The sequence below is a fragment of the Podarcis bocagei genome, assembly GCF_964188305.1.
Source record: "Podarcis bocagei genome assembly, chromosome: 3".
In the NCBI taxonomy this organism is placed as follows: Eukaryota; Metazoa; Chordata; class Lepidosauria; order Squamata; family Lacertidae; genus Podarcis; species Podarcis bocagei.
In genome coordinates this window covers 40,225,672-40,250,631 of record NC_138127.1, presented here as the reverse complement: position 1 = coordinate 40,250,631, position 24,960 = coordinate 40,225,672, and the positions used below count along the sequence as shown (strand labels likewise).

The window sequence follows — 24,960 nt, the reverse complement described above, 5'->3', positions numbered from 1 at the left end:
CGGCTCCTGTAAGAGACCTCTTTTGGGAGGGGCTGCACAACTCGATTAAAGATGAGATCGCGAGGGGGGAGAGACCCCGAACCACCCAGGAGGTCGTTCAGAGGGCACTGGCAGTGGGGGTGAGGCTGGAAGGACGTCCGTGGAGCAAGGACGAAGGGCGTGGAGGGCGCGAACCAGCCGGGGGCCCCTCCTTCCTTCCCAGAGAAGCAGCGCGGGCGCAATCCACGCCTCCGCCAGGAGGAGGAGCCGAACCTATGGAGGTTGGAGGTGCAAGGGCTCAGTCAGCAACCAGAGCCCTAGCACCGGCAGCAGTGAAAGCGAAGCCTCCTAGAGGGAACAGGAAGTGTTACGTCTGTGAGGAACCAGGGCATATGGCAAAAGAGTGTCCCCAGAGGCCCCACAAGCTCACTGCAGCCTCAGCAATGGTGACTGCAGCAACGCAGCAAGGAGGACCACAGCAGGGAAACGACGCAGTCTGGCTGGAGGAAGAGGCACTGGGGCCCAGCCAGACGTGTTAGTGCCGCAGTCCCCAGAGATTTTACAGCCCGTGAACCCCCTCCCGCCCAAACCAGTAGTGAGGCTCACAGCATCTCTCCAGCTGCCCAATGGAATCACCATAGACGTGCCAATCACCATTGACTCAGGCAGCAATGCGGACTTTATAGGGCAGGACTTTGTCGACAGGCACGCTGTGCAGTTGCTGCCGGCCACACTGCCCCTGCAGGTTGTCACGGTGGATGGCAGGGAGCTGCTCGGGGGGCAAGTGGTGAAGCAGACGCCACCAATGGTGATGCGACTTGGGAATCACAGAGAAATCATCAGCTTCAACGTCACTCAACTATCTGACACGCCCGTTGTATTGGGCATGAGTTGGCTGGACAAGCACAGCCCAACGATGGCTTGGTACCAGAGGCAGCTGACCTTCGGCTCTTCCTTTTGTGCTGAACACTGCATTGTGCCCAGGCAGGAAGGAGAGGAAGAGGAGTCACAGCTGCTGCTAGGCACGCTGCAAGCGATTCCCCACAAGTACGCTGAATTTTTGGAAGTTTTCTGCGAGAAGGAGGCAGACAGGCTACCCCCTCACAGACCATATGACTGCAAAATTGACCTGCTGCCGGGGGCGGCGCTGCCTAAAGGGAGACTGTATTCCATGTCAGAGGACGAACTGCAAGAACTCAAGGAGTTCATTGATCATAATTTGCAGCGCGGCTTCATCCGGGAGTCCAAGGCAGTGGGGGGCAGTCCCGTATTCTTTGTTAAGAAGCGGGACACGCCCCAAAAGAGACTCGTAGTGGATTACAGGATTTTGAACAGTGTGACTAGGCCATCGGACTTCCCCATGCCCCGAATTGACGACCTCCTCGCAAAGGTACGGAAGGGCAGAGTGTTCACCAAGTTGGACCTGCGGGGGGCGTACAACCTCATTCGCATGCGGGAGGGTGATGAGTGGAAGACAGCCATGTTCACGCCACTGGGGACCTACGAATATAGAGTTATGCCTTTTGGATTGCAAAATGGCTCCCACGTTTTTCAAGCATTTATGCATCACGTGTTGGCGGGACTTCTCTACAAGACGTGCGTCTGTTTCTTAGATGACATCCTGATCTTTTCGGAGTCGCAGCAGGAGCATGACAAACACGTCAAGGAAGTGCTGAGCAGGCTAAAGCAACATAGGCTCTACGCCAAGCTGGAGAAGTGCCAATTCGACGTGACGGAGGTGGATTTTCTGGGCTACAAGCTGTCTGACAAGGGGCTCGCCATGGACAGCGCCAAGGTTCGAGCGGTGTTGGATTGGAAGAGCCCGCGCAACCGGAAGGAGGTCCAACGGTTTGTCGGCTTTGCGAACTTCTATCGCAAGTTTATCAAGGGCTTCGCGATGCAGACGGCGGCCATCACTGACACGCTTAGCTCCAAGAAAAAGAAGTTCATTTGGACAGAGCAGGCGGAGCAGTCCTTCCAGGCACTCAAGCGTCTCTTCGCGTCGGAAGAGCAGCTGCTTCATGTCAACCCCAGCAAGCCGATGAGGGTGGAGACAGACGCTTCGGACAGAGCCGTGGGGGCGGTCCTGCTGCAGAAAGACCCGCAGGGGGTGTGGCGACCGGGAGCGTTTTACTCCAGGAAGCTCAGCAAGTCCGAGCAGAACTACACCATATGGGACAGGGAGTTGCTGGCCATTCACGCAGCGTTCAAGGCGTGGAGGCACTTTCTAATCGGCGCCAAGCACACGGTGCAGGTTTGCACGGACCACAAGAATCTAGAGCACTGGCGCACGGCACAGTTCCTGAACCAGAGGCAGATACGTTGGGCTGAGTTCTTTGCGAACTTCGACTTCCGAATAGAGTATGTCCCGGGGGACACCAACATCATGGCAGACGCTCTCTCCCGTAAGCCGCAGTATCTGGAGGACGCAACACCAGCGGCCGCCATGCACATCTTCGCACCGACAGTGTGGGCGTGCGCCGCGGCGACCGTGGACCTAGAGGCGGTGCGACGAGCGTTGCAGGGGGACTCCTTCGCACAAGCAAAGATGGCAGAGGTGCAAAGGGGCAAGGCAGCGGCCGACGGTTTCCAGCTAAGAGATGGATTGCTCATCCGTAAAGGGGCCATCTACGTGCCGGGAGACGAACTTCGAGCCAAGGTGCTGCAGCAGCTGCACGACGCGCCCACGGCCGGGCACTTTGGCAAGGAGAAGACGGTGGAATTAGTAGCCAGGGATTTCTGGTGGCCTGGAATGAGAGGGGAGGTCGCAGACTACGTGGCGAGGTGTGACACCTGCCAGAGGGCCAAGCCAGTGCACAGACCGCCGGCCGGACTGTTGGAACCGCTGCAAACTCCGGTCGAACCTTGGGAAAGGGTGGCCCTGGACTTTGTCACGGATCTGCCCAGCTCAAGGGGCAAGACGGCAGTGCTGGTGGTGGTGGACCTGTTTTCCAAGATGGCCCATTTCATTCCGTGTGCTAAGGTGGCCACGGCGGAGCAAACCGCCAAACTGTTCATAGACCACGTGTTCAAGGTTCACGGTCTGCCACGGTCTATTCTGTCCGACCGGGGGCGGCAGTTCATCTCGAATTTCTGGCAGAAGCTGATGGGCTTCCTGAACGTCAAGATCAACCTGGCGTCGGCGAGACACCCGCAGACCAACGGGCAGGCGGAGCGGGTCAATGCCATCATGCAGCAGTACCTGAGATGTTATGCAAATCAACAGCCTGCGACGTGGGTGGATTACCTGCCGCTTGCCGAGTTCGCCTACAACAACACGAAGCACGTGTCCACGGGGGTCACGCCGTTCTTCGCCAACAACGGGAGGCACCCCAGAACCTTCCCGGGACTGGAAAGAATTGGGGAGGGGGAGCCGCAGACAGCAGATGCGTTCGCGTCGGAGCTGCAGGAAGTCCACGATCAGCTGAGGCGCCACCTGGAGCTGGCCAAGCATGCATACAAGGTACAAGCAGACAAGCACAGAAGGGTTGGAGAAGAGCTCCACGTGGGAGACTGGGTTTGGTTAGCAGCCCACGCAGTGCCGGCCAGGTCGTTGGCCAAGAAGAAACTAGGGCATAAGCAACTGGGGCCCTACCAAGTCGAAGAGCAGGTCAACCCGGTAGCTTTCAGACTGGCACTTCCGGAGGGTTCCAGAATGCATCCGGTATTCCACAGATCGGTGCTCACTCCCTACAAGGCACCGCACAGGTTCCAGGAACCCGGAACGGCGCCGAGTCCGGCCAGAGACAGAACAGGGCACGCGGGAGTGGCACAGAAGGAGCGCATCAACGAAGTCACGGAGATTTTGGACTCCAGATGGGGGGAAGAGGGGGTAGAATACTTTCTCGCCAAGGAGGGCACCCCGGCCAGTGCGAACAGCTGGGTGCCGGGCTACGCCTTAGACGAACCTCTGCTCAAAGACGAGTTTCATGCCCTCTTCCCACATAGACCTATGCCAGCAGACTTTTTCGACGACTGGCTTTTCACGCCCACGCTTTCGGCCAGCACGTTCCGGGGGTTCGACTCGGACGAGGAACCGACACGAGACGTCCGTTCCCCGGAGGGGTCACCCTCGGGATCTGCCTCAGAACCCTCGTATTGGTGGGACGATAGACCAGAGGAGCAGTGGCGCAGGAAGTGGCTGGAGGGTCCAGGACGAGCAACGCCGCCAGGAGGAAGTGAGGGAGAGACGGACATGGACATTTTCGGGGACGACCCGGGTTTCGAGCACGGCGGCACAGAGATGGAAGCGGAGGTGACTGTCGTCGACGAGAGCAGGGAGGAAGAACCGGAAGACTTCAGATGGAGGCCCGCCACGGGAAGCGACCGATATCCGACGTTCGTCCCTTTGCAACAGCAGCCCCCAGCTCCAGAAGGAGGGGAGGGGGGAATGGGGGGCTTCGAGGGGGGGATGGATGTCAGGGGTTTAGGAGCAGAGGCACGGGCAAGGGAGGAAACAGAGAGCGAAGGGGAGGAAGCAGAAGAAAAGATGAGTGATGACGACGACCCGAGATCTCCCAGTCTTTCCAGTGAATCAGAGGATTCACAGAAAGGAGCACCAGTGGCCAGGGCAAGGGGGGAGTCAAGGGGGGCACCCCAGGAAGATAGAGCCAGAAGGGACTCAGGGGGGAGCAGCTGGAAATCGGGACCAGCGTCACCGCCAGGAAGCAGGGAAGAGGAAGGGAGCCAGGGGGGAAGCGCTGGCAGCTCGCCACAGGAGGGAGGGCATGAGTCAGGAGTGGCCACACCTCCATCGGGGAGCGAAGAAACGGTTAAGAGGAAGGTGGAAGGTTGGGCGCGCGCGCCAAGTTCAAATGCAGAGGAAGGCGGCGCAGTAAGCAGCCCCGAAAGGGAACCAGGTCCTAAAGCCCGGCGCAAGGAGGCAGGAGGGTCCGGGTCAGCGTCAGAAGAATCCCGGAAGGAAGAAGCCCCGGGGGGTAGAGGGACCCAGAGGAGGACAGTCAGGCGGAAAAGGTGGAGCAAGGCTAGGATATTAAGTTGGTGCACAAGGGGCGGAGATTCAGACGGAGCTTCGCCGATCTAGCTACTAGACGTAGAGTTTGCGCGCAGCAGCGTGAGAATGGAAACTGTAATTCAATAAAGACTTTTACTTAATGATCGCTGGCTAGCGTGATCCTTTGTGAGCTAGGATCTTCAAGCAGCTCTGACAGCTGTTATGTGTCCAAAAACCACCACAGGAATTTTTATGCTTTTCAATTCTGAAGAGGGAAAAGTGAGAGTTACATACTTTCGTACAACAGCATAGATACCAATTCCAGATATCAGGAACAGCAAAAGCACCACTACTACTGGAACGATTATGGTAGTAAGATTCAGTCCTTAAAAAGAAATGAAGATAAAAAGTTACAATATACTGAAAACCCAGCTGAAAAACTAGCTTGAGGGCTGGACTACATATCACATAGTACTGGTATAAAGAGGGGAGTATGTAGAACCTAGGAAACAGTGGGACTTAATTCACATTATTGAATCCTGGCTTAACAAGCAAGGATATGCATGACCTCCTTGCACCCTTTGCTCCCATTTCACTCCTCCCTTCACATGATCGGGGGGGGGGGGAGGTAGCTGCTGTTAACCATGGCTTCTTGATACGTACAAGCCAGGAATTATGCACAATGGATTCCAAACAAGCCAAGTTTTGAAAGTCATTAACCACAGTTTCTAGCTTGCATGTAGCAGGAAGCCATGGTTAACTGGTTTCTTTCCCCATTTGCACAGGGAAAAGAGTGCAGCAAGAGGAATGAGGTTGCATCTGGGTGCAGAAGGCTTGCCCATATACAGGCTTAACTTATGATTTGATTATGTGTTCCACTTTGTTGAATATCACTCTGTGTGCTCAGAGCTGCACCCACATTAGATTGGTATTAAGCATTGGATACCTCTCAGGTTATACGATCAAGCCTTGTATATATCCAGAACACAAGACACTCTTTCTGGTCATTTGGCCCTCATAAAGTAAAAACCATGTAGCAAAGACAGGAATGTGCTCTGCCAACCTCACCTCAATGAATTACATTTTGTTCACAGGCATTTGAAAACTGGGATTCAAAAAGGTGGTTTAGAAATAGGTTCACATTATCACTTCTGAAAAGTTGTCAGAGTCTGTGGTAGGAGTTGTGCTAAGACCTTCACCCTCCATTAAGGTTAGGAAAGGTGTTTCCTACCTAAGCTGCCGCCTTCTGAGGGTATGGGCTCTGTGATGGTTCTGTCTTCTTTTCTAACCGAGACACCTGTGCTTTGACTTGGTCTCTGCCAGAGAGGATGCGTAAGGGAGCTGTTAACTGCAAGGCAAAAGGTGGAACTAAGTGAACCTCAAAACATTTGAAGGGCATTCAGATCCTGCTGACAATCAAACCTCTCTTTCCCCCCCGAATGGTAAAACGGCTTACCTTGGTTTATGCGACAACCAATAAGTTCCACCTTCAGAGCTATTCTTTTGTTCCAGCTCTGTGGAATAATTCTCACGTAGCGGGCTACTATGGGGGGAATGAAATTATTCCGGACTATGTCTCCATGATTAGAGTTGGCTTTGAATACCTGCCGTTTGAAAGGAAAATGAACCACATTATTTGGTTTAAAGCCAATGAATAACAACTTCTCCTCTTGAAATCACAGAGGATAAAAATCAACAGCAGCCTGTGCTGATTCGCTGGGGGATGGCGGGGAAAGACCTCAACCCTCCAGAGTTTAAAGCTCTTCCTCCAATATGTAGGCAGTCCTAAACCGGAGCAGTACAGCAGTAAAAAGAGGGTTTGTGACCAGCTGAGCAGCTAGTTGCGCAACCAGGCTCAACTCCAAACAGTCCAAGGCCATCAAGGAGTAATTAGCTCTTCCTCCTCCTTCAGATTGTGGCAGAGTTTGAGGCTGGGCGCACAGCAAGCTGCAGAGTCAGCACTATACCACTTTAATTCAACCGGTAGAGCCAGTCTCAGCCTGAACAACTGAAGGGAAGGCTTTAGCCCTGTACAATTCTAGCACAATTCTCTCCCCCCCCCCAACAACAATGTGGAATACAGCGCTTTTGAAGTATCTGTGCAGATGGATTTCCCATGTTGTGCAATGCAGCTAACTTAGTAATAAAAAATATATATCCAAAACGAGTATATGATGGTAGGAGATAATAACTTCTCCAGATTTGATCTCTAACTTGCCCTTTGTATTTAGGGGCAAAAAAGTAAGTTTCTCTCACTAAGCTGCAAGCAAACTGAGACTTTTATCAGAGTTTGCTTGCAGAGAGTTTGCTTTATCTCCTACTGATAAAGGCTGAGCTTCTCCAATTCCTATTGTAGGTCAAATGAGCAGGAGTCCATGCCTCTTTCTAGACTGATTCATGGAGCTGAAAAAGGGCATAGGAATGTAGATGTGCTCTTGAAAACGCAACCCACATTTAAAGTGCAACACCTCTGTAAAGAATCATGGGAACTGTAGTTTAACCTTGACAGAGCTACAATTCCCAGCACCCTTAAACTACAGTTCCCAGGATTCTTTGTGGGGGCAGATGTGCTATAAATGTTTGTCGTGCACACCATCACAGAGCACACCTTGGAAGTAATTCCCACTGCTTTCAATGGCCCTTAGTTTATTGTATGGTGTGCTCAGGATTGCAGCCTAAATATTCTGTATATATCCCTGCCACACCTTATCAGATCCTTGTGCAATTACAGCCTTGTGCTAGAAACCAGAAAAGCCCCACTTTCAAGACAAGGGGAGAAGGGGAAATAAAATGGAAGATTTCTAACACTTAAAAGTTATAAACATAGATTTGAAAAAAGCTGCTCCACCACAAGCAGTAGTTTCACAGAAAATAGTTCTCAAATAATGTTAAAGTATATGCAAAATCAGCTCACAATACAAGCAGCTCTTCCCCACCCCCACACCGTAGGTTGTGAGTGAAGATTTTAAAAATACAAATTGTTATCTACTGGAGGGCAAATAACAGTCTAAGATTTGAGGGGCAAGAAACTGTTGCATCACATATAGGTCTCCCTGAAAACAATCCGATTTGCTTCCCCCACAGTGAAATTTGAAGAAGGAAGAAGGCTCTGTCTGTGGGGTGGGTGGGGGTATGTATATGCAAAAGCATATTTTACTGTACCTATAAAAAAAGAAAATGGCAAAGAGGGCACTTTAGTACACTGCCCTGCTTCTTCTCATAGCCCAAATACAGTGGTAGCTTGGGTTAAGTACTTAATTCGTTCCGGAGGTCCGTTCTTAACCTGAACCTGTTCTTAACCTGAAGCACCACTTTAGCTAATGGGGCCTCCTGCTGCCGCTGTGCCGCCGGAGCCCGATTTCTGTTCTTATCCTGAAGCAAAGTTCTTAACCTGAAGCACTATTTCTGGGTTAGCAGAGTGTGTAACCCGAAGCGTATGTAACCCGAGGTACCACTGTAATATTTCTTCCTGCCAAACTGCTCATCCAGCTTCCTCTAGTGAAGAGGAATCTCTAGCTTCCTTACAAATGTTTTCAAATGAAATCATTTCTCCATGGCAAAACTAGACTGGAGCCTTCCTAATGTAAGGGACAGGGCAAATTACCCAAGCCACAACTAAGCCTCGACAGCACCCCGTGTGCAATGAGGGTGCTGAAAACCCACTGGAGTAAACAAGATTTGAGTATAACAGTTCAATAGCTCCAGCTGTCTGAAAAGGATGGAAGATGGAAGTTGGGCTGCAGGAGAACACCCCCCCCCCGGGCAACCACCATTTCCCCCTTGCCCTTTATCTCCCCGCTTCCCCAGTTACCTTTTCTTGATTGCTTAGGATTCCTTTGTAAGTCCTCCATTTTGAGTTGTTATTTTTATAGTTGACAATAAACGTCTTAACGTAATAGTTAAAATTGAGCATTGTGGACCCTGTGGTTCTGATTCCTTGTAATGAAAGAAAAAGCAAACAAAAGGGATCTGTTCTGATCTGTTGGTTAATAATAGTAAAATAAGCATACATTTCCTTCAAACAATAATCACTCATTTATATCTGCAGCAAAATTAAGAAATGTCACCACCTGAAAACCTTTCATTTTCTACTATATTATTTGTAAAGGCATCCTCAAATGTACATGCTAGGGCTCTCCCACTGTCAATAGCAATAGGGGAAAGGCTCTCCTGCCCTTGTGAAGCTCATCTGGAGCATCGCACTTGCACAGGCTGTGGATCGCAGGAATCATTTTTACAGGCAAGTGTCTCTAGTGAGCACACCACAACCTACAAAACCGATAATGAAAACTAATTAGTATTTGAACAGACATGCCCTCCCCTCCTTTGGCATTGGCAATTTGTCCAGCAAAACTGCAAAAGCATGCCAGCAACATGGACTCAAGAAATGGCTGAAAATGGGACAAAAAGGAAACGGGGTGGTTAGGTCAGACTCAGTTATGTCCATAGAAGAAGTGGGATGGTTATAGGTCTGCTGGAGTAGAAGTGAGGCCACATCCCACCCCTCTTTGACCACTGAATAGCTACCATGTGACGGGTGAATCAGATTCAGATAAGCTGCTGAGTGGGATCTCAGCAAATAATAATAATAATAATAATAATAATAATAATAATAATAATAATAATACAGGCCTCCAGCTAATTACACAGGAGTTTCTGTAATGTGGAAAGGGTCCCCATATCCAAGTGTGCAATGGCTCATCTGAAATTGGGGTACAAATTATAATTACATTCAACACTTATCCTGCAATTGTGTGTGTGGTTTTCCTTACTCAAAAGCAAGCAAAGGGAACCCAATCCAAAACATGACTGAGGTACAAAGAGCCATGCCACCCTCCCCACAAAAGGTTCAGACCCCTTTCAGCAGCTACTGATAATAAAAAAGAAACTTTAAAATCCCTTGGTGTTATTAGGAGGTGTGTGTGAGGAAGGGGGAGGGAGTCTTGGGGAGCATCACAGTTGGGGAGGAAAGGATTAAACCTAATCCTAATCCACATCACCCCCTATGCACAAAAGAAAAGAGCACATGCACAGCTGCAGCCTGCAGCTTATGTAGTAAAAACACAATGCATAGTTTCATCAAATCCAGACTAGAACTACACTCTCATCACCAATCATGGTAACGGTGAATGTTGTCCCTAGTTGTTGGGTATCGGCAGAAGATTTGAGATGTGGAACAATGGGAGGTGGTGGGGCACGTGTGAGAGTGTGTAAGGCACGGCATGGGCAGATGTGATTGCATTTGTGTAAGCATGGCTCTTTGTGTGAATAGTGGCAAAAGTACGGTTTCAAAGCGTTTCCAGAACCATTTTCAGGATGGGACTAAGTGTCCTTTATCAGGGCCCTGCAAATAAATTCTCACCCAGTGTTGTGCAACCTGTTATCTGGGTGCAGCAATTGGTGCCCTACTCCCCTGCCCCCAGCCTTAAGCTATTATTTACAAGAACAGCAAGTCCTAGACTTCCAGCATAGTACGGCAGGCGGAAGGGAAAACATCTAAGGTGCTCCTGATAAGATCAAATTGTGGGATATATGAGAAGAATGGAGCCTCCTTGACAACCCAGAAGCCACAAAGGATTCATATATATTTAGTTTTGTTTGTCTAAAAGCTTTAGAAGAACACAATTATAACCAACGACAAGATTCCAAAAAGACAATAGAAGATGCAAGTATGAGGAATTCCTTTCTGCATTTCAATGATAAAGGCTTATTAGCTGTTGATAAGAAGAGGACCCCAGCCCCATTGGGCCTTCTGCAATTTATCGAACCATAAAACATTTCCCATTTGGTTACTGGAAAGGCATATTGCTCCTGAATTGCGGCTGTGTGGGCAGTAAAATTTGGCCTAAAGGCCTTTTGGGGGTGGGGGTGGGGTGTATTTCAATTGGTCTTTGCTAGTTTTAACTACTCAATGTTGTAAGTACCTACATTTTACTCAGAGTAGACTCATTGTAATTCATGTTCCTAAGTAAGCAATGTCCATTAATTTCAACAGGTCTACTCCAAGTAGGATTAACATTGGATACAACCCTTAATTGTTGTTGTTTTTTGGCAGAAAGTAATTATTGCAGTGTTACGAGACATATAGACATTTGTAAATAGCCCTTGATCGGAGTACTATTTGAAACCTCACTTAAAACCTGAGGAAGTCTAGCTTACAAGAACAGTAAAGCAAGCTGCATAGGGTCACAACCGATAACTGAATGACATAACTCAAATCTAACTTAAGAGACGTACTCTTGCTATGACAGACAACTGACCTGTTATTCTTCTCCTTTCTCCCAGGTCAATTTCTAGCCACTGCCGAGAGTTGCTCTGGTTTGCTGCCCAGGAAGGCCCTTGGACTTTGAGCCAGGCCCTAACAGGAGACCACGGAACCACCTCCCCAATGTCATTGGTTTGATCCCAGAATGATGACGCCGTGATCTGACCATTGGATGTATTTCGTCCTTCTAGGTTCAGTGATTGATTGCAACCTTCCAAAGTGAAAAAAAGGGAGAAAAGTGTATTTTCAGATAACGGTATTAACTATGACTATAATCAACAACCTAGAAGACTTGATTAATTTCCCCCCAAATATCATTAAGAGTTTCTGAAAATGCTTTCTTTCTCTACCCACCCATGAGCCCTAGCCTAACTCCTGTAAACAAAATAATTTGATCTTTAAAGATGTTATAATAACTTGTTTTTAATATTTGCTGTTATCATTATTATTTTTGAATGAATATTTTAGATAGGTTCTTTGTAAACTACTGGGAGATCTCCTGTAAAGTAAGTGGTATATACATTCTCCGTTAACAAGCAAACAAAATAAAGTAGTTCATTGTATTCGGCCCCAAATTGTATTTATTTTAATTGGAGAGTGCTTTGGCTTTTCCTGGATTATGCATTAATAATGTCTAAAATGAACAAAAAAATAGCCTTACCATTTGAGTTAAAAATAATCCGCTTATCTGACAGAGAGCCACTGTAAGAAAAAGAGATGACATTATCATTTTGATTAGCTACTCATGTACAAGAAATTTTAAGCTGAAATAGTTCTGCATTATTCTTACCCTGCCTTTTGATCCTACAACTATACAGTTCAGGGATTGGTCGTGGATCATCTAACTCTGGCGAACAATGACCAGACCATTAGGGAGCCTCATCTAAGGTGCTCTGGGGTTTCTCAAAACAGAGCAGGATGTAAGTACAGTATAACAAGAAGCAGTTGACTTGTGCTTAACTCCCCACTTGAAATCAACCAGGCTTCAATACATTGAACTCTGGCTTGAATGTGTCCCATTATTTTCTGTGGGAAGGGGACATGCAACTTGCATGTTTTTGGAGCTTTTTAGTACAATATGTGAACTCTGGGAGCCATATGAATATTGGGGGGGGGGGGAACAAGGATACAGTTGCAATTTTATCACAAGCCTGCATAACTCAGTGCACTTTAAATCTAAACAGCTCTGTTTATTAACTCAAAACACCCAAAGAGAATAGATAGTGCCTGTCACTATTAACAGTACCTAAAATGAAATCAATTGTGCAATTGAGCTCCCCCACCTCTCCTCCCTCCCCCTCGCCCACATCTTCCCCGAATCTGCTCTGGAGGGTTCGGGTCACCCCTAGAACAGATTTATGGGGTACACAAAGGCAGAAGGCAGAATGAAGTATCATCGTGCAAGTGGATGGATCATGCAAGTATCATTGTGCTGATGGATCACTTAAACTGGATACCACCCATTGTTTTTCTAATTCGATCCAAAGGGAAATTATGGGTAATGGAAGAGTTCTTGGTTTGTTTGCCTACTCATGTGACGGGAGGATGAAAGCAGCTGTATGCACAATGCCTGTTCACATCTTGGCTGATTAAGTGAAAATATGATGCTCCAAACATGGCCATTTCAGTACATAGTTTGGACAAAACAATGGTTAACAAGAGTTTCCGACTCACACAAAGGAAGGACTGAAGGGGCTCTGTGTGCAGGAAAAAGGCTTGTGTGTATCATGGCTGACTAGTACACACATTATGCACGAACACAACCAATACTTACTCCTGAGAAAGGATGCCATTGGCTAGGATTCCTTGATACCGGCTCGTTCCTTTCAGTTTAATCACACTAATCTGACCACCCAGTTCGTCTGCAATTACTCCAGCGTGTATGGCAGATTTGCACAATAAGGAAGTCTTAGGTGCAGAAATCAAGTGAAAAGTAAGGCAAGATTTTAGTATTCAAACAAACTCACAGTCAACACAACAAAACAAAATGAAGAAACGCGGTGCCCTAAAAAAATTCAAGTCAAAAATGCAAAAGGAAGTAGCAATTTTCTGTATGCTAAATTACCTAAGTTAAATGTGAAAACATGCTGAAGAGACTTAAGACAAATCTACCTGTTGGACAAATATATTCTAAGGTTAATATTTTACAGTGTAGTAATCCTCCCACACACATGCTTCCTCAGAAAATAATTAACTGAGTGTCATTTCCACATCATATGTGCAGAAGAGTAAAATAACATGCTGAAGATATTATACTATATGCAGGGCAGGGCTGAGGAAAATGTTCCTAAATTTGATTATTGCTATTAAAAGCAGATCAGCTACGCCCATTTTGCAAACTGAACAACAATAAGTTGTACCTGAAGAACTATACTTATTATACTGTGACCTGAACAAAAATAAATGGCTGAGTTTACAAGCCCACATGAAATGTGCATGTATGAAATGCATATGCACATATAATCTGTAACACTATTAGCACTAACAGAATAGCTGACCACCATAATACTTGTTGGACAGATCAATTATGCACAATTCTTTTCCGATTCTATACTTTGTAATTATGATTGCACAGTAGTAGAATAAATGATTTTCTAGCCAACATCTTCAATGAACTGAGGTAACCTAAGAATAATTTACTAGTTCTTCCAGTTCTCAAGTCTTCAGCAAAATGCCCTAACTTTCACTGTGCACAACTGGTTGTTCTACTGGTCTTTGAGCCCAACATTAAACTTTTAGGTTGTGCTTATCTGCAATAAAAAATTCTTCAGAAAGCAATGCTGTCATTATCTCTACCTTTCTGTAGACCAGTGTTTGCTAGCCTGGTGCCCACCAAATGTTTTGGACAAGAACTCTCATCGGTCCCAGGTAGAGCGGCCAATAGTCAGGGTTGATGGGAGTTGCAGTTCAAAACATCTGGAGGGCAGGAGGTTTGGGAAGGCTGCGCTAGACCTTTCCTTTATCCCATGTACTTACATCTCTGTAGCCTTCCACTATATTCCCAGAAATATCACCTGCTATGTCTCTGCAACCAGCTGGACAGTACCTGCTGCCATGGAGAAAAGAGAGGATCTTGTTGTGACTGGTGTACAATGCTTGCACACATGCACTTTGTAAAGCAAACAGTGTAAAAATAAAGGTTTTTCTTCTTCTAATTTCTAGCATATTCATGTGCTCCAAATGGCACAGGTAGTCACATAAACAGCAATGGAAATGAATTTTGTTCTGCTTAGTTCCTTCTACCATTTTACATGTTCAGGGAACAATAGTAATTGAAGGAAAGGTAACACAGCACAACTGCATTTTGCACAAAGCTGTTCACACCTTGAGCAACTGGCTTACATGCCATTACTCTTTAAACTTACTGCAAAGGATATTTATTCAAGAGAACCGAGAAACAATTTAAACTGACATGGATCAGCTTTCAATCCTCCAGCCTGATCCTGCAAGATGCTTAGAGCTTTAAAACCCAACCACCCCCGAGACAGGAGTATTCAGTACCCAAAGCACTGCCCTAATTTCCCTTGGCATTACTGGTTATGCTACAGATAACGGCTGTTCAGTGGTCTGAAGCTGCATTCCTTAATTACTCTGGAATGCAAAGTCTCTCTCCAAGGAAGACTTCATTGCCTCTCCCATGTAAGGAGATAATCACAGATTTAGGTACCTCCGAGTATCTTCAGAAAAACACATTCCTGTGGTTGGCAACAGGGTTCCAAACGCAGCACAAACGGTCATGGACTGTATCCGGCTACAGCTGTAAGTATGTTAATTGCAAGATGCAACATGACAACCAGAGTGTATCACCACCAAAACCTATATTTACCTGAATTCATTCTCCACGTGGTGGTTTGCTCTCTCCAGACATGTGATTAGATCTGCGAAAGGTTAAAAAAGAAAGCTATTTGGGAATCACACAGAGAAGATGTGGATAGTCAATTCCGGCTGAACTGTTGTTTTCTCAAACCTCCCTCAGCAGCCACAGCACCTCTTCAGTGTTTCCTTCTGCCAGAGACCTTCTGCTCCCGGCTCCCCCCCCCCCCACCTGCCCAATTTGTTCATCTGGATACACATTTTCTTCTGCACAGGAGCAATTGTTCCAGAATCTGCCCTCAAAGCAACAACTTCATTGAGAGATCAGTCACATCCTACTACATCCTGAAGCAATGGCCAAGTGAGGGTGGTAGAAAGAATTCCAACAGACATTTTTGGAATATTTTTGTACAGTGAGGATTTTGTTCCAAGGCAAGAGGGAGGCCTGAAGCAAAAAGATTTCAGCCGAAGCGATGCGTCTCAACTACCATGAAAAAAAAGAGTTCTCTTTATGGAACTGAATCAAAACTTTGTCTGAAGAGAAGTCTTGGTTTATATCAGCTGGTGCTCAAATACTTGGAGAAGATGAAGAAGCCCAGGGATAATAAGGCCTAACCAATGAGAAATAAGACAATGGGATCAAAATTAGGATTCCCAGTTCTATATGGTGGCCAATGCACTTAGATGTTCAGGTGCATGAAAGAACCAAATTTCATCAGTGCCATCTATTAGATGAATTATCACATTATTGAAATAGCATCCAGACCTTGATTTCTAGAGGGAAAACAAGCAGGTCAAGCAGTTGGCTAAGGGGCCAAACCCATAAAACCAGTTTGAACTACTTAGAAAACTTAAGCACATTCATCTATGCCAGGGGCTTTTCTAAAACATTTGCTGGTAATACCAGGCAGGGTATTACCTTCCACTTCCACAGCAGACAAGGCAAAGATGCAACCAGGTAAGATGATGGGGTGAGAGAATAATTGCACTCATCCCTGACAAATCTGCTCTGAAAAGGGCAGAAGCGTGGGGCATGGAGGAAGGGACAGAGGCTGGATGGAGCGTAGCACCAACCCAAAACCTTTAGTCCACGATGATGTGCAGAATTGAACTTTACCTGGATGATCGCTACTAGCAAAGGACAACAGGAAGCCTCTTCCAGACACATGGGACCTGCTCTCAAAGTGAATGGTTGCTTCATTAGAATCTAAGATGATTTCTTCTGGGACAGGCACATTCCCACAGTAGGGTCCTAAATGTAGAACAAATAGTATTTGAAATCATGTTTGTGGCCTAGAAACAATAAAGCGTACAAATGTATTCATCTATCCATGTGCATAATTAATTGATTTTTGTTTGTAATCTTTGAAGTTACTCAGACCACCAAATTCTTGCAATTCTGTGTTCAGTAGAAGATAAAAGCTGGCATTAACATTTCAAATTGTTTTAGCTTCGTAGACGGCTGGGGCTCCCTAGCCTTTGAAGCACAGCATTCTTAAAGTGCAGCAATCCATTACAGAAAGAGTACAACAATCAAAGGCAACTGAATATTGCATATACTCAGCAAGATAGCATCACCAGGTACAAGTTTTAAATGCAATCACAACACAGGGGGAAAACAAACACATTTTTCTTGAGATGGCACATTGTAATAAAGGCATATAAAATAATTCTATATTTGAATACTTAACTGTTTTTAAAAAATAAATCATATTGTTTTCTTAAGATTCCCATCTACCCATCAAAATTTAGGGAAACAATCTATTAGAAGTCAACCTGGAACCAGTCCTACTTTTTCACATGAATTATTGGCTATAAAGCACCTTTACAGTTAACTTCTAGAACCAATCAGCTAAACAAGGCATTACATTTGAAATTATTTCATTAATTGATTTTTTAATTTAAGATGATGCTCTCTATATTACAACCCTTAGAAATACAGTGATTTCCCCCCTTTAGGCTGTTCCCCATACAATTTTACAAAAAAGAGGAAACATTACATGAAGACTGATGCTTAGCTTGTGACTGCACTACGCTAGATACATTCCATCAGTTACCATTTGTCATACATCGCAGGGAAAATAAAATGGCTCAAGTCCAGCTGAGTCTAGCTCTGATCCATGATAGCCAGACCATCCTTGCCACCAGCTGAGTAGTTTGGCAATGGAGGCCCAGACAAAGCCAACACAGATGGACTCTTGCCATCTTTTAAATATGTGAGCACCACACTGAACTCTGGTAATTTCTTTTTCTTGCTTGGATGGAGATAGAGACGGCTGCGTGAGAGTGTGCAGAAACCCCTTACTGACCCTCCACCATCAGATCCATCTCCCCACATAGGGCTTCTTAACCAAATGATTTCAAATTTAACTACAGGGAGGAAATATTATTTGTTAGCCAAGCAAGGATAGATCACTTATGTTAATACTTAAATATGTTATGCCATGTGCCACACAAGCTGGCGGGGGGGGGGATACTGTTTTATAATTTGGAGATCATTGCACCTAACCTTCCCACCCACTCCCACATTTTCCCACAAGATTTGCCTCCACATATTTTCCCACAGATATATTTCTGCTGTCTCTTGCTTACGTTTCTCAATGACCTGTCTATTGCTCAGATGTAATTAAGACTGCTGACTCAACCTATGGCTGACTGGTCTGGGGCTTTCAAAGCAGCATACCTGTCCAAATGACGATGAGAACCTATGCTAAAAGTCTAGATGCATGCATGAGAGAGAGACAGGTCAGCAGAAAGTCTCAAGGCCTTAAAAAAAGTGTGGGTGGGTGTGTAGACTCTTAAGAGAAAAAGAACAAGTGGGACGGAACAGGAAATGTTGTTTGGTGCTTTACAGCAGGGGAGGGCAGACATCATGCCTGCAGGATCTACTCTTGCATTTTAAAAGAATTCCAAGATCCACCAGTCAAAGAACTAGAGAACTTTGAGTACTAGGGTTGAACTCAGTTGTTCTACACAAAAATATGCTCCCCTCTCCTGGCCTTCTTCATTTCACCCGTATAACTTAGGGTGGAAGGAAGAGTCATTTTGTCGTTGTTATTGTTAAACAATTTGGAGTCAGAAACACATGTTGATCTACTATGAATCACTCAGAGATCAAACAGTAGATCTTCATCTACCTTTCCACCCACTCCTGCTCTACAGAATACAGACATAATGGTAAAAGTAACCAGCTTCTAAATAATTAAGTACAAAACATAGGAATAGGTATAGTAATGCCATAAAGAATAAATCTTATTAAATCTATTTTTGTTGTTTTTAATACCATATATATTTTTATTACATGTGTTATAAAACACATTGCAACTTAAGTGAAAGGCAATCCGTAAGTTAGTTTTTAACAATATAACAACAACATTACCTTGAACATTACCTTAAAACAGGACTAGTTAACCTGTTGCCCTCCAAATTCCAACAGCCCCATCCAACATGGCAAATGGTTAGACCTGGAATCCCACATCATCTGGATGTCTACATGTTAAACACCTGTGCATCACCATACCAAATCACATTAGCTGGGTGGGGAAAGTGCCCTTCCAGCCTTGAGCATCCAATGCTCAAGACCAAATCTTAAATAGGACTGGTTTCAGGGTACCTTTTCTTACTTTGCTCAACAATGAGTTAATTTGAGCTCTAAGTATTTTAATGAATCCAGTCTTACTGGTACATCGTTACATACCATGCACTGTTGTAGAACTGTGGATGCTAAGATAGTTAGATTCACATTGCTGGGATTCAATATCCAAGTCTCCAATTTTTAAGATCAGACGTTTCCCCTGAGGCACCTGAATTCTCCTCTCACAGGTAGTGTAGTTGGGGTAGGTCCCCGGATAGTTCTTAGACGCCAGTGTTCCACTGTCTTGATAGATTATCATAGGCCCACATCCATCTCCTGGGGAGGACACAGAAAGGCGGCAATTAAGAAACCATCAAAGCTTTCACCAATAGGCACATACCTACTTCAAATCACTACACTATTTCAAAATGCAAGTCCTCCTTATTTTATTTTTTCCATTTTAAAATTTAAAGCAGGTTCTCAATAAACTCTCGGAAACAGGTCAGACTGAACGGGGGGCGGTACGTGGGCCCCCAATTCAGAAATTACCAAATTTCTGTGTGACTCACACTTAATGTTTACCATGGAAACCCATCATGTACCAAACTTATTTAAATGCTCCTGTTCTGCCTTACAGTGGGGCAGGATCAGGAATACAGACCTTCTTGCTCAAACAGGTCACTCAACTATCTTTTGGGTGAGCTCTCTCACCGCAGGATAACATGATCTTCTGTATCATCAGGATAAAGGGAAAGGAAGGTTCACCTCATCTTGCTGAAGAGTCAAATGCAGGTGAGCAGCAGAAGGTGTGGTAAAATGTTCATCTGCACCAAGTGACTGCTCTCGCTCTGGTAGACATAATGTCCTCACACAGACTCTGCAAAACACTGTGCTCCTTGTAAAGAAAAGTAGGGGATCTTGTCTTCTTCCTCCCCACACAGACATTCCATTCCATTAGAACAGGGGTAAGGAACCTAAGAACCAGCGGCCAAATGCAACCCCCCAGACCACTCTATCCAGCCTTCGAGACTCTGTGCAGGTCACACCCCTTTCCTCACGACCACTTCTGTCGCTCCACCCACTTTTTTCATGAAAACAATCAGAAAACACAAGAAAGTGGGATTACCTCTGTCTGGTTTACACAAAGGCATGATTTCGCACGAGCGCTATACAGTGCTTACATTCTGACCCATGGGATTTTTTTTTTTTTTTTTTTTTTTTTGCCTAGAAGAAAATGGTTTAGGAGGAAATGATCCTGACATTAACAGTGAATGACCTAAGCTGGGAGCCTCTTTTCTCCACCTACATGTAGCCTTGGGCTTCATTACTGGCAGATGTTCCCTTTTGTATTCTGAAACAGGATGATGGTGAATTGTCATACTGCCTGCACAGTCCCCTGATAGTTGTTCACAGCACATCCGAAAAAGCAATTGCATTCAGAAGTAACAGAATGATTTCTGGGGGAGGGTAGCTTTATTTATCAAGCTTCTCCTCCCCCTCTTCACTCATCCCTTTACAAATACAGCAACTACCGTATTTTTTGCTCTATAAGACTCACTTTTCCCCTCCTAAAAAGTAAGGGGAAATGTGTGTGTGTCTTATGGAGCGAATGCAGGCTGCGCAGCTATCCCAGAAGCCAGACCAGCAAGAGGGATCGCTGCTTTCGCTGCACAGCGATCCCTCTTGCTGTTCTGGCTTCTGAGATTCAGAATATTTTTTTTCTTGTTTTCCTCCTCCAAAAATTAGGTGCGTCTTGTGTTCTGGTGCGTCTTATAGAGCGAAAAATACGGTAAAAGTCCACCAGTCTCATAGATCTGGGAAGAGTTTCCTTAGGAGCCAACATAAAAGCACAATCCTATACACATCTAATCAAAAGTAAGTTCGAACGAGTTCAATGTGGCTTACTCCCAGGTAAGTGTACAGAACTGCAGCCTTCGGCGTACTTCAAAGTAAAAATATTCTGAGTAAATAGGTGCAAGACTTTCTGAAAATTGCCTCCTTGGTTCCAGAGTGAAACACCTTTTGCAGTTCTATAGAACGGTATCTGTGTGAAGAGTATATAGTATTCTTCAACAGCCTTCCCAAATCTAGTGCCCATTGGTCATGCTGGCTGAGGCTGATGGGTAGTATGAGCTGTATTTATTTATTAACATGTAGACCAGAGTGGATTTGATTTAAATTGAATCGATTTGAATCACGATTTAAATCACAATTTAAATCACTAGTCAGTAAGACTGATTTAAATCATTTTTTTTTTACAGAATGACTCATTCTTGCTGGTATAATCTTAATATTTACAACCAGATGAAGGTTTCATTTTTGGAATAATAAATTTTCAGAGTAGTTTTTACAGTTATATAAAAAATTACTGATTTGGTTATACTATTAGAAATACATAGACAGATAATTATGAAATTATTGTGAGATTTAATAAGTTAACTGTTTATATTTGGACAACTTTTCTGCTGCACTTTATTGGAAGGAGAAAAATAAACATTTCCTTAGTAACAATTTAAACCATTTATTTAACTAAAACAATAATATTATAGCATATGTATCCATGTTTGTTAACTGATGTGGTTAAACGGTGTGTGTGTGTGTATCTATCTATCTATCATCTATCTATCTATCTATCTATCTATCTATCTATCTATCTATCTATCAACTTAGACTGAGTTTTAGCACACACGAAAAACAAATCCTTATTTCCTGATGAATAGCCTTTGGACTGTAATGTAACTTAAACAGAAAACTATCTTTATAAAGATTTTTCCTCCAAAAGCATTTTATTTTAAAAATCCAATTTAAATTTTTAAAAATCGGATTTAAGTAACAACAAAAAAAAGATTTTATTTTTTTAAAAAATCATTGATTTTTATCCACCCTGTTGTAGACCACTTGCTAAAAATATATACATTCAAGTGGTGCACAACTATATATAAAGCATGGTTAAAACCACACAAATCCAATTTCAAAAAATGTAAGATGATAAAATAAGAAACATATAAAACAAATGTAACTAAGCTGAGATAAAACAGTCGGTAGACTCTTAATTTCAGGGTCATGGATTCAAGCCCCACGTTGGGCAAAAGATTCCTGCATTGCAGGAGGTTGGACTAGACGACCCTCGTGGTCTCTTCTAACTCTACAGTTCTATGATTTTAAATAATGTGACTGGACAGGCTTGCAGAAACTGGAAATTTTCAGCAGGCATCTAACACAGCAGGCAAGGAGTTCCATAGCATAGGCATTGCCACACCAGATAGAGGCACAACTTATCACAAAAGCAGAATGGGAAAATGAGCGGCATTTGTAAAAGTGCAAGCTGTAGTCTACTCTAAAATGGCTAGCAGACACCAGTTTAGAGAAGGCTGTTCTAGACACAGATACTTGAACATATAAAACCAGGATAATATAACTGGGGTTGTGATTCCTATTCAAAATACATCAGTGATTGTTTAGTTGGAGAACACCATGCGTCTCAATCCGTCCCAAAGCCTCTTGCTCCAAACAGAGGAGCCTTCAGGGATATCCAAGGGTGGATGCAAAGGGAATGAATTTCGGGAATCCCTCCTCCCCATAGGTGTCTGTTTACATTGCCCAATATGGACTTTTAAGGTTATGAAGGGCTTTGTCTGGGACAGCTCACACAAGTTTTTCTGGTTTGACAATCCTGGGTGGCTAAATATTTACTAAGGTTTGTTAGAGAAACAAGATGCTTTGGGGTTGGGGGAAGAGGGAGCCAAAATGTTTGCCCCGGTCCAAGCCAAGGATGTGTCAGTACTCAAGAATTTTCAGGGAGGAAACCAGGTGCCATTGCAAGACAAAAAGAAGTGAGCTATTAAAATGCATCATGAATTAAACAAAGAAACCTGATACTTAATTCTCAGCTCTACTTATTGACTACCCTTTAAAATCCTTTAAGGCAGGGTAGATCTTAGATTTAGAAAGACCAGTGTATCAAGGAGACCCGTGTCCTCCCTTTCTTCATTTAATTGATTCCTTCCAGCGTCGCACTGCGCTTGGGACCTTCACAAACAAACTCAAAGGGAATGAAAATGACACATTTGTCTTTCTTTCTTTCTTTCTTTCTTTCTTTCTTTCTTTCTTTCGCTCTCTTCTGGTGGGAGACACTGATCTGATTGGCAGCATTGGCTGTGCACAATTCCAGCAGTGGCCTTAGCAGATTCTCAGGGGGAAACATTAAAAAGTGAAGCGTTTCTCCACCATCACAGTTTTCTTGAACTGCCCCATCGCATATCTACTGCTACTGGGCTCATCCCACTTAACTTGGCATAAAACACTGGGCACAAAACTTGGAAAATATTGATAAACACACAAATACCAGGATGCTCAATTTTTATTTTAAAGAAGAACCTTAGCCACAATGAATCTGTCTCTCTCAAGTGTTTATATTTCAAAAAGATACTCTAAAAACAAAATACTACTTTAGTGCTTTTCTTTTTTATAATATTTCATTCTTTTTTTCCCATATAGAAAGTTACATTTGTTACTCAACAATTATATTCCAATTCAACAGAACTAGTGACTTCCTGCTCACCCAACATCAATGTTTATAACCCAAATCACATACAGTTGCGAGTGGTTTTCAAACTGCGTTCCAGGAACTCGGAGGGTCCAGATCAGGAATCCGGGTCCAGAACAGGGATCTCCCTTCAGAAGATAAACTTTTCTGAAAGAGGGTATGCCCACTGGTTTTTGCTGCAAATTGTAGAGGAGAGCATTGGCTGCATTCTCTGTTCACTCAGGAAGGCAAAAGGCCTGGCCAGTATTCTACATGAAAAGACTGTGAACTTTGAAGCATTTTTTAAATAATAATAAAAAGATTTATATCCTGCTTTTTTGGGGGGGCTGGAGATGAAGAAATCCTCATGAAGTGGTGAACAAAGCAGCACAAATTATAATAGTGAATAACAAGACAAAAACAGCAATCAAACATCCTCAAAATTTACAATTTGCCCAAGTTCTCAGGAGGCGACTCAGTGAGGAAGCTGCTCCCCGAAAGCATGAAGCCTGAGGAACTGAAAAAGTTGTGTACTGCATGTACGGGAAATGAGTTTGGCAGGGGGGATTGAATTCCACAGAATTCATTGAACAACAAAGTCTACTGAAAAGTCTCCATAATAACTTAACAAGTTTCACAACTGATGTATACAAGCCCCTGCTTAAAAACTCACATTTCACAATCTAGTCATTCATAAATAAATAGAAGCATTGAATAACTTCCCTTTTTTTGAAATAAATTTCACAAGCTTTGTTACCTGGCTCAAGGGGCTTGTGGGGCGGGGAGAAGTCACAAGTGCAGTGATTAAACATCAAAGGCTGCAATCCTACGCACAATAACCTGAACTCAGTGGGACTTATTTCTGAGTAGACACACATAGGATTGGGCTGTGAAACATATACCGTATTTTTCGCTCTATTGGACGCAGTTTTTCCTCTCCAAAAATGAAGGGGAAATGTGTGTGCGTCCTATGGAGCGAATGCAGGCTTGTTCCATAGCCGCGCGGAACCCCTCCGGCAGGGAGAGGCTGCACGGGGCTATGGCTTCTTTAGCCCTGCGCAGCCTCTCCCGGCAGGAGGGGTTGCGCGCGGCTAAAGAGGAAGCCAAAGCAGCAAGCGGGATCCATCCCGCTGGCTGCCTTGGCTTGTGCCATAGCTGCGCGCAACCCCTCTGGCAGGGAGAGGTTGTGCGCAGCCTGTACGCTGCTCTTTGGGGCTGGGGGGGGGTTATTGATTTCCCCGTCTAAAAACTAGGTGTGCCCTAGGGTCCGGTGCGCCCTATGGTGCGAAAAATACGGTACTTCACAAAGCCAGAACAGCTGGGTTGGGAGCTGGCGTCCTCCCTGACAGTAACAGCCACAAATGCTGCTCTGCAAGTCCTTAGTCCATTTCACATGTGAGAAGTCCTGTCCCAGCCAGGTGAACACTAGCACAGCCAAGCTTAATATGAAAACTCGTCAGCTGCAGAGCTGAATGGCTAGAACTTCCCTATCCAGCAACAGAAGGGAGTGGGCAGTCGCCAGCATCAGCTGCATACGTGGTTGACTACACTGCAGACTGTATTTGTCCACACCCAGACAAAACCAGGACTGCCCTGGCAAGCAAGAAACCGGCTCCGATATGTGAGTCAAAGTTCACATGCAAATGTGGTCAGGGCTGTAAAACAGGCTTTTGCATGTGAATCCTGAAAGCACACTTACTCAGCAGGATTACTGATTGACTGATGTCAATCAGTTGTGGGAGGTACGTGTTCTTTGCTAAAATTTGGGGTGCATGTGAACCATCCATATATGGCATTAAAATGTTGCTACAACGCTTCAGGATCCAACACATTTTGATCATTTATAGCCA

At 44.8% G+C, this 24,960-nt stretch overlaps 1 protein-coding gene across 5 annotated transcripts in view; it reads right to left on the bottom strand.

Moving 5' to 3' along the window:
• The window catches only part of DCBLD1 (discoidin, CUB and LCCL domain containing 1), a 48,366-nt gene that overhangs the window by 5,796 nt on the left and 17,610 nt on the right, over nucleotides 1–24,960 (bottom strand). For 4 of the 5 annotated variants that reach the window (XM_081186778.1, XM_081186775.1, XM_081186779.1 and 1 more), the window contains exons 2-12: nucleotides 18,709–18,921; nucleotides 16,129–16,263; nucleotides 15,025–15,076; nucleotides 14,175–14,247; nucleotides 12,973–13,106; nucleotides 11,860–11,900; nucleotides 11,194–11,409; nucleotides 8,745–8,869; nucleotides 6,390–6,537; nucleotides 6,165–6,281; nucleotides 5,228–5,318 (exon numbers count right to left, since the gene is read on the bottom strand). In XM_081186778.1, coding sequence (XP_081042904.1) covers nucleotides 5,228–5,318; nucleotides 6,165–6,281; nucleotides 6,390–6,537; nucleotides 8,745–8,869; nucleotides 11,194–11,409; nucleotides 11,860–11,900; nucleotides 12,973–13,106; nucleotides 14,175–14,247; nucleotides 15,025–15,076; nucleotides 16,129–16,263; nucleotides 18,709–18,921 — 1,345 coding nt within the window. The remainder of the gene's footprint in view (nucleotides 1–5,227; nucleotides 5,319–6,164; nucleotides 6,282–6,389; nucleotides 6,538–8,744; nucleotides 8,870–11,193; nucleotides 11,410–11,859; nucleotides 11,901–12,972; nucleotides 13,107–14,174; nucleotides 14,248–15,024; nucleotides 15,077–16,128; nucleotides 16,264–18,708; nucleotides 18,922–24,960) is intronic. The other variant, XM_081186776.1, reaches the window with a different exon arrangement.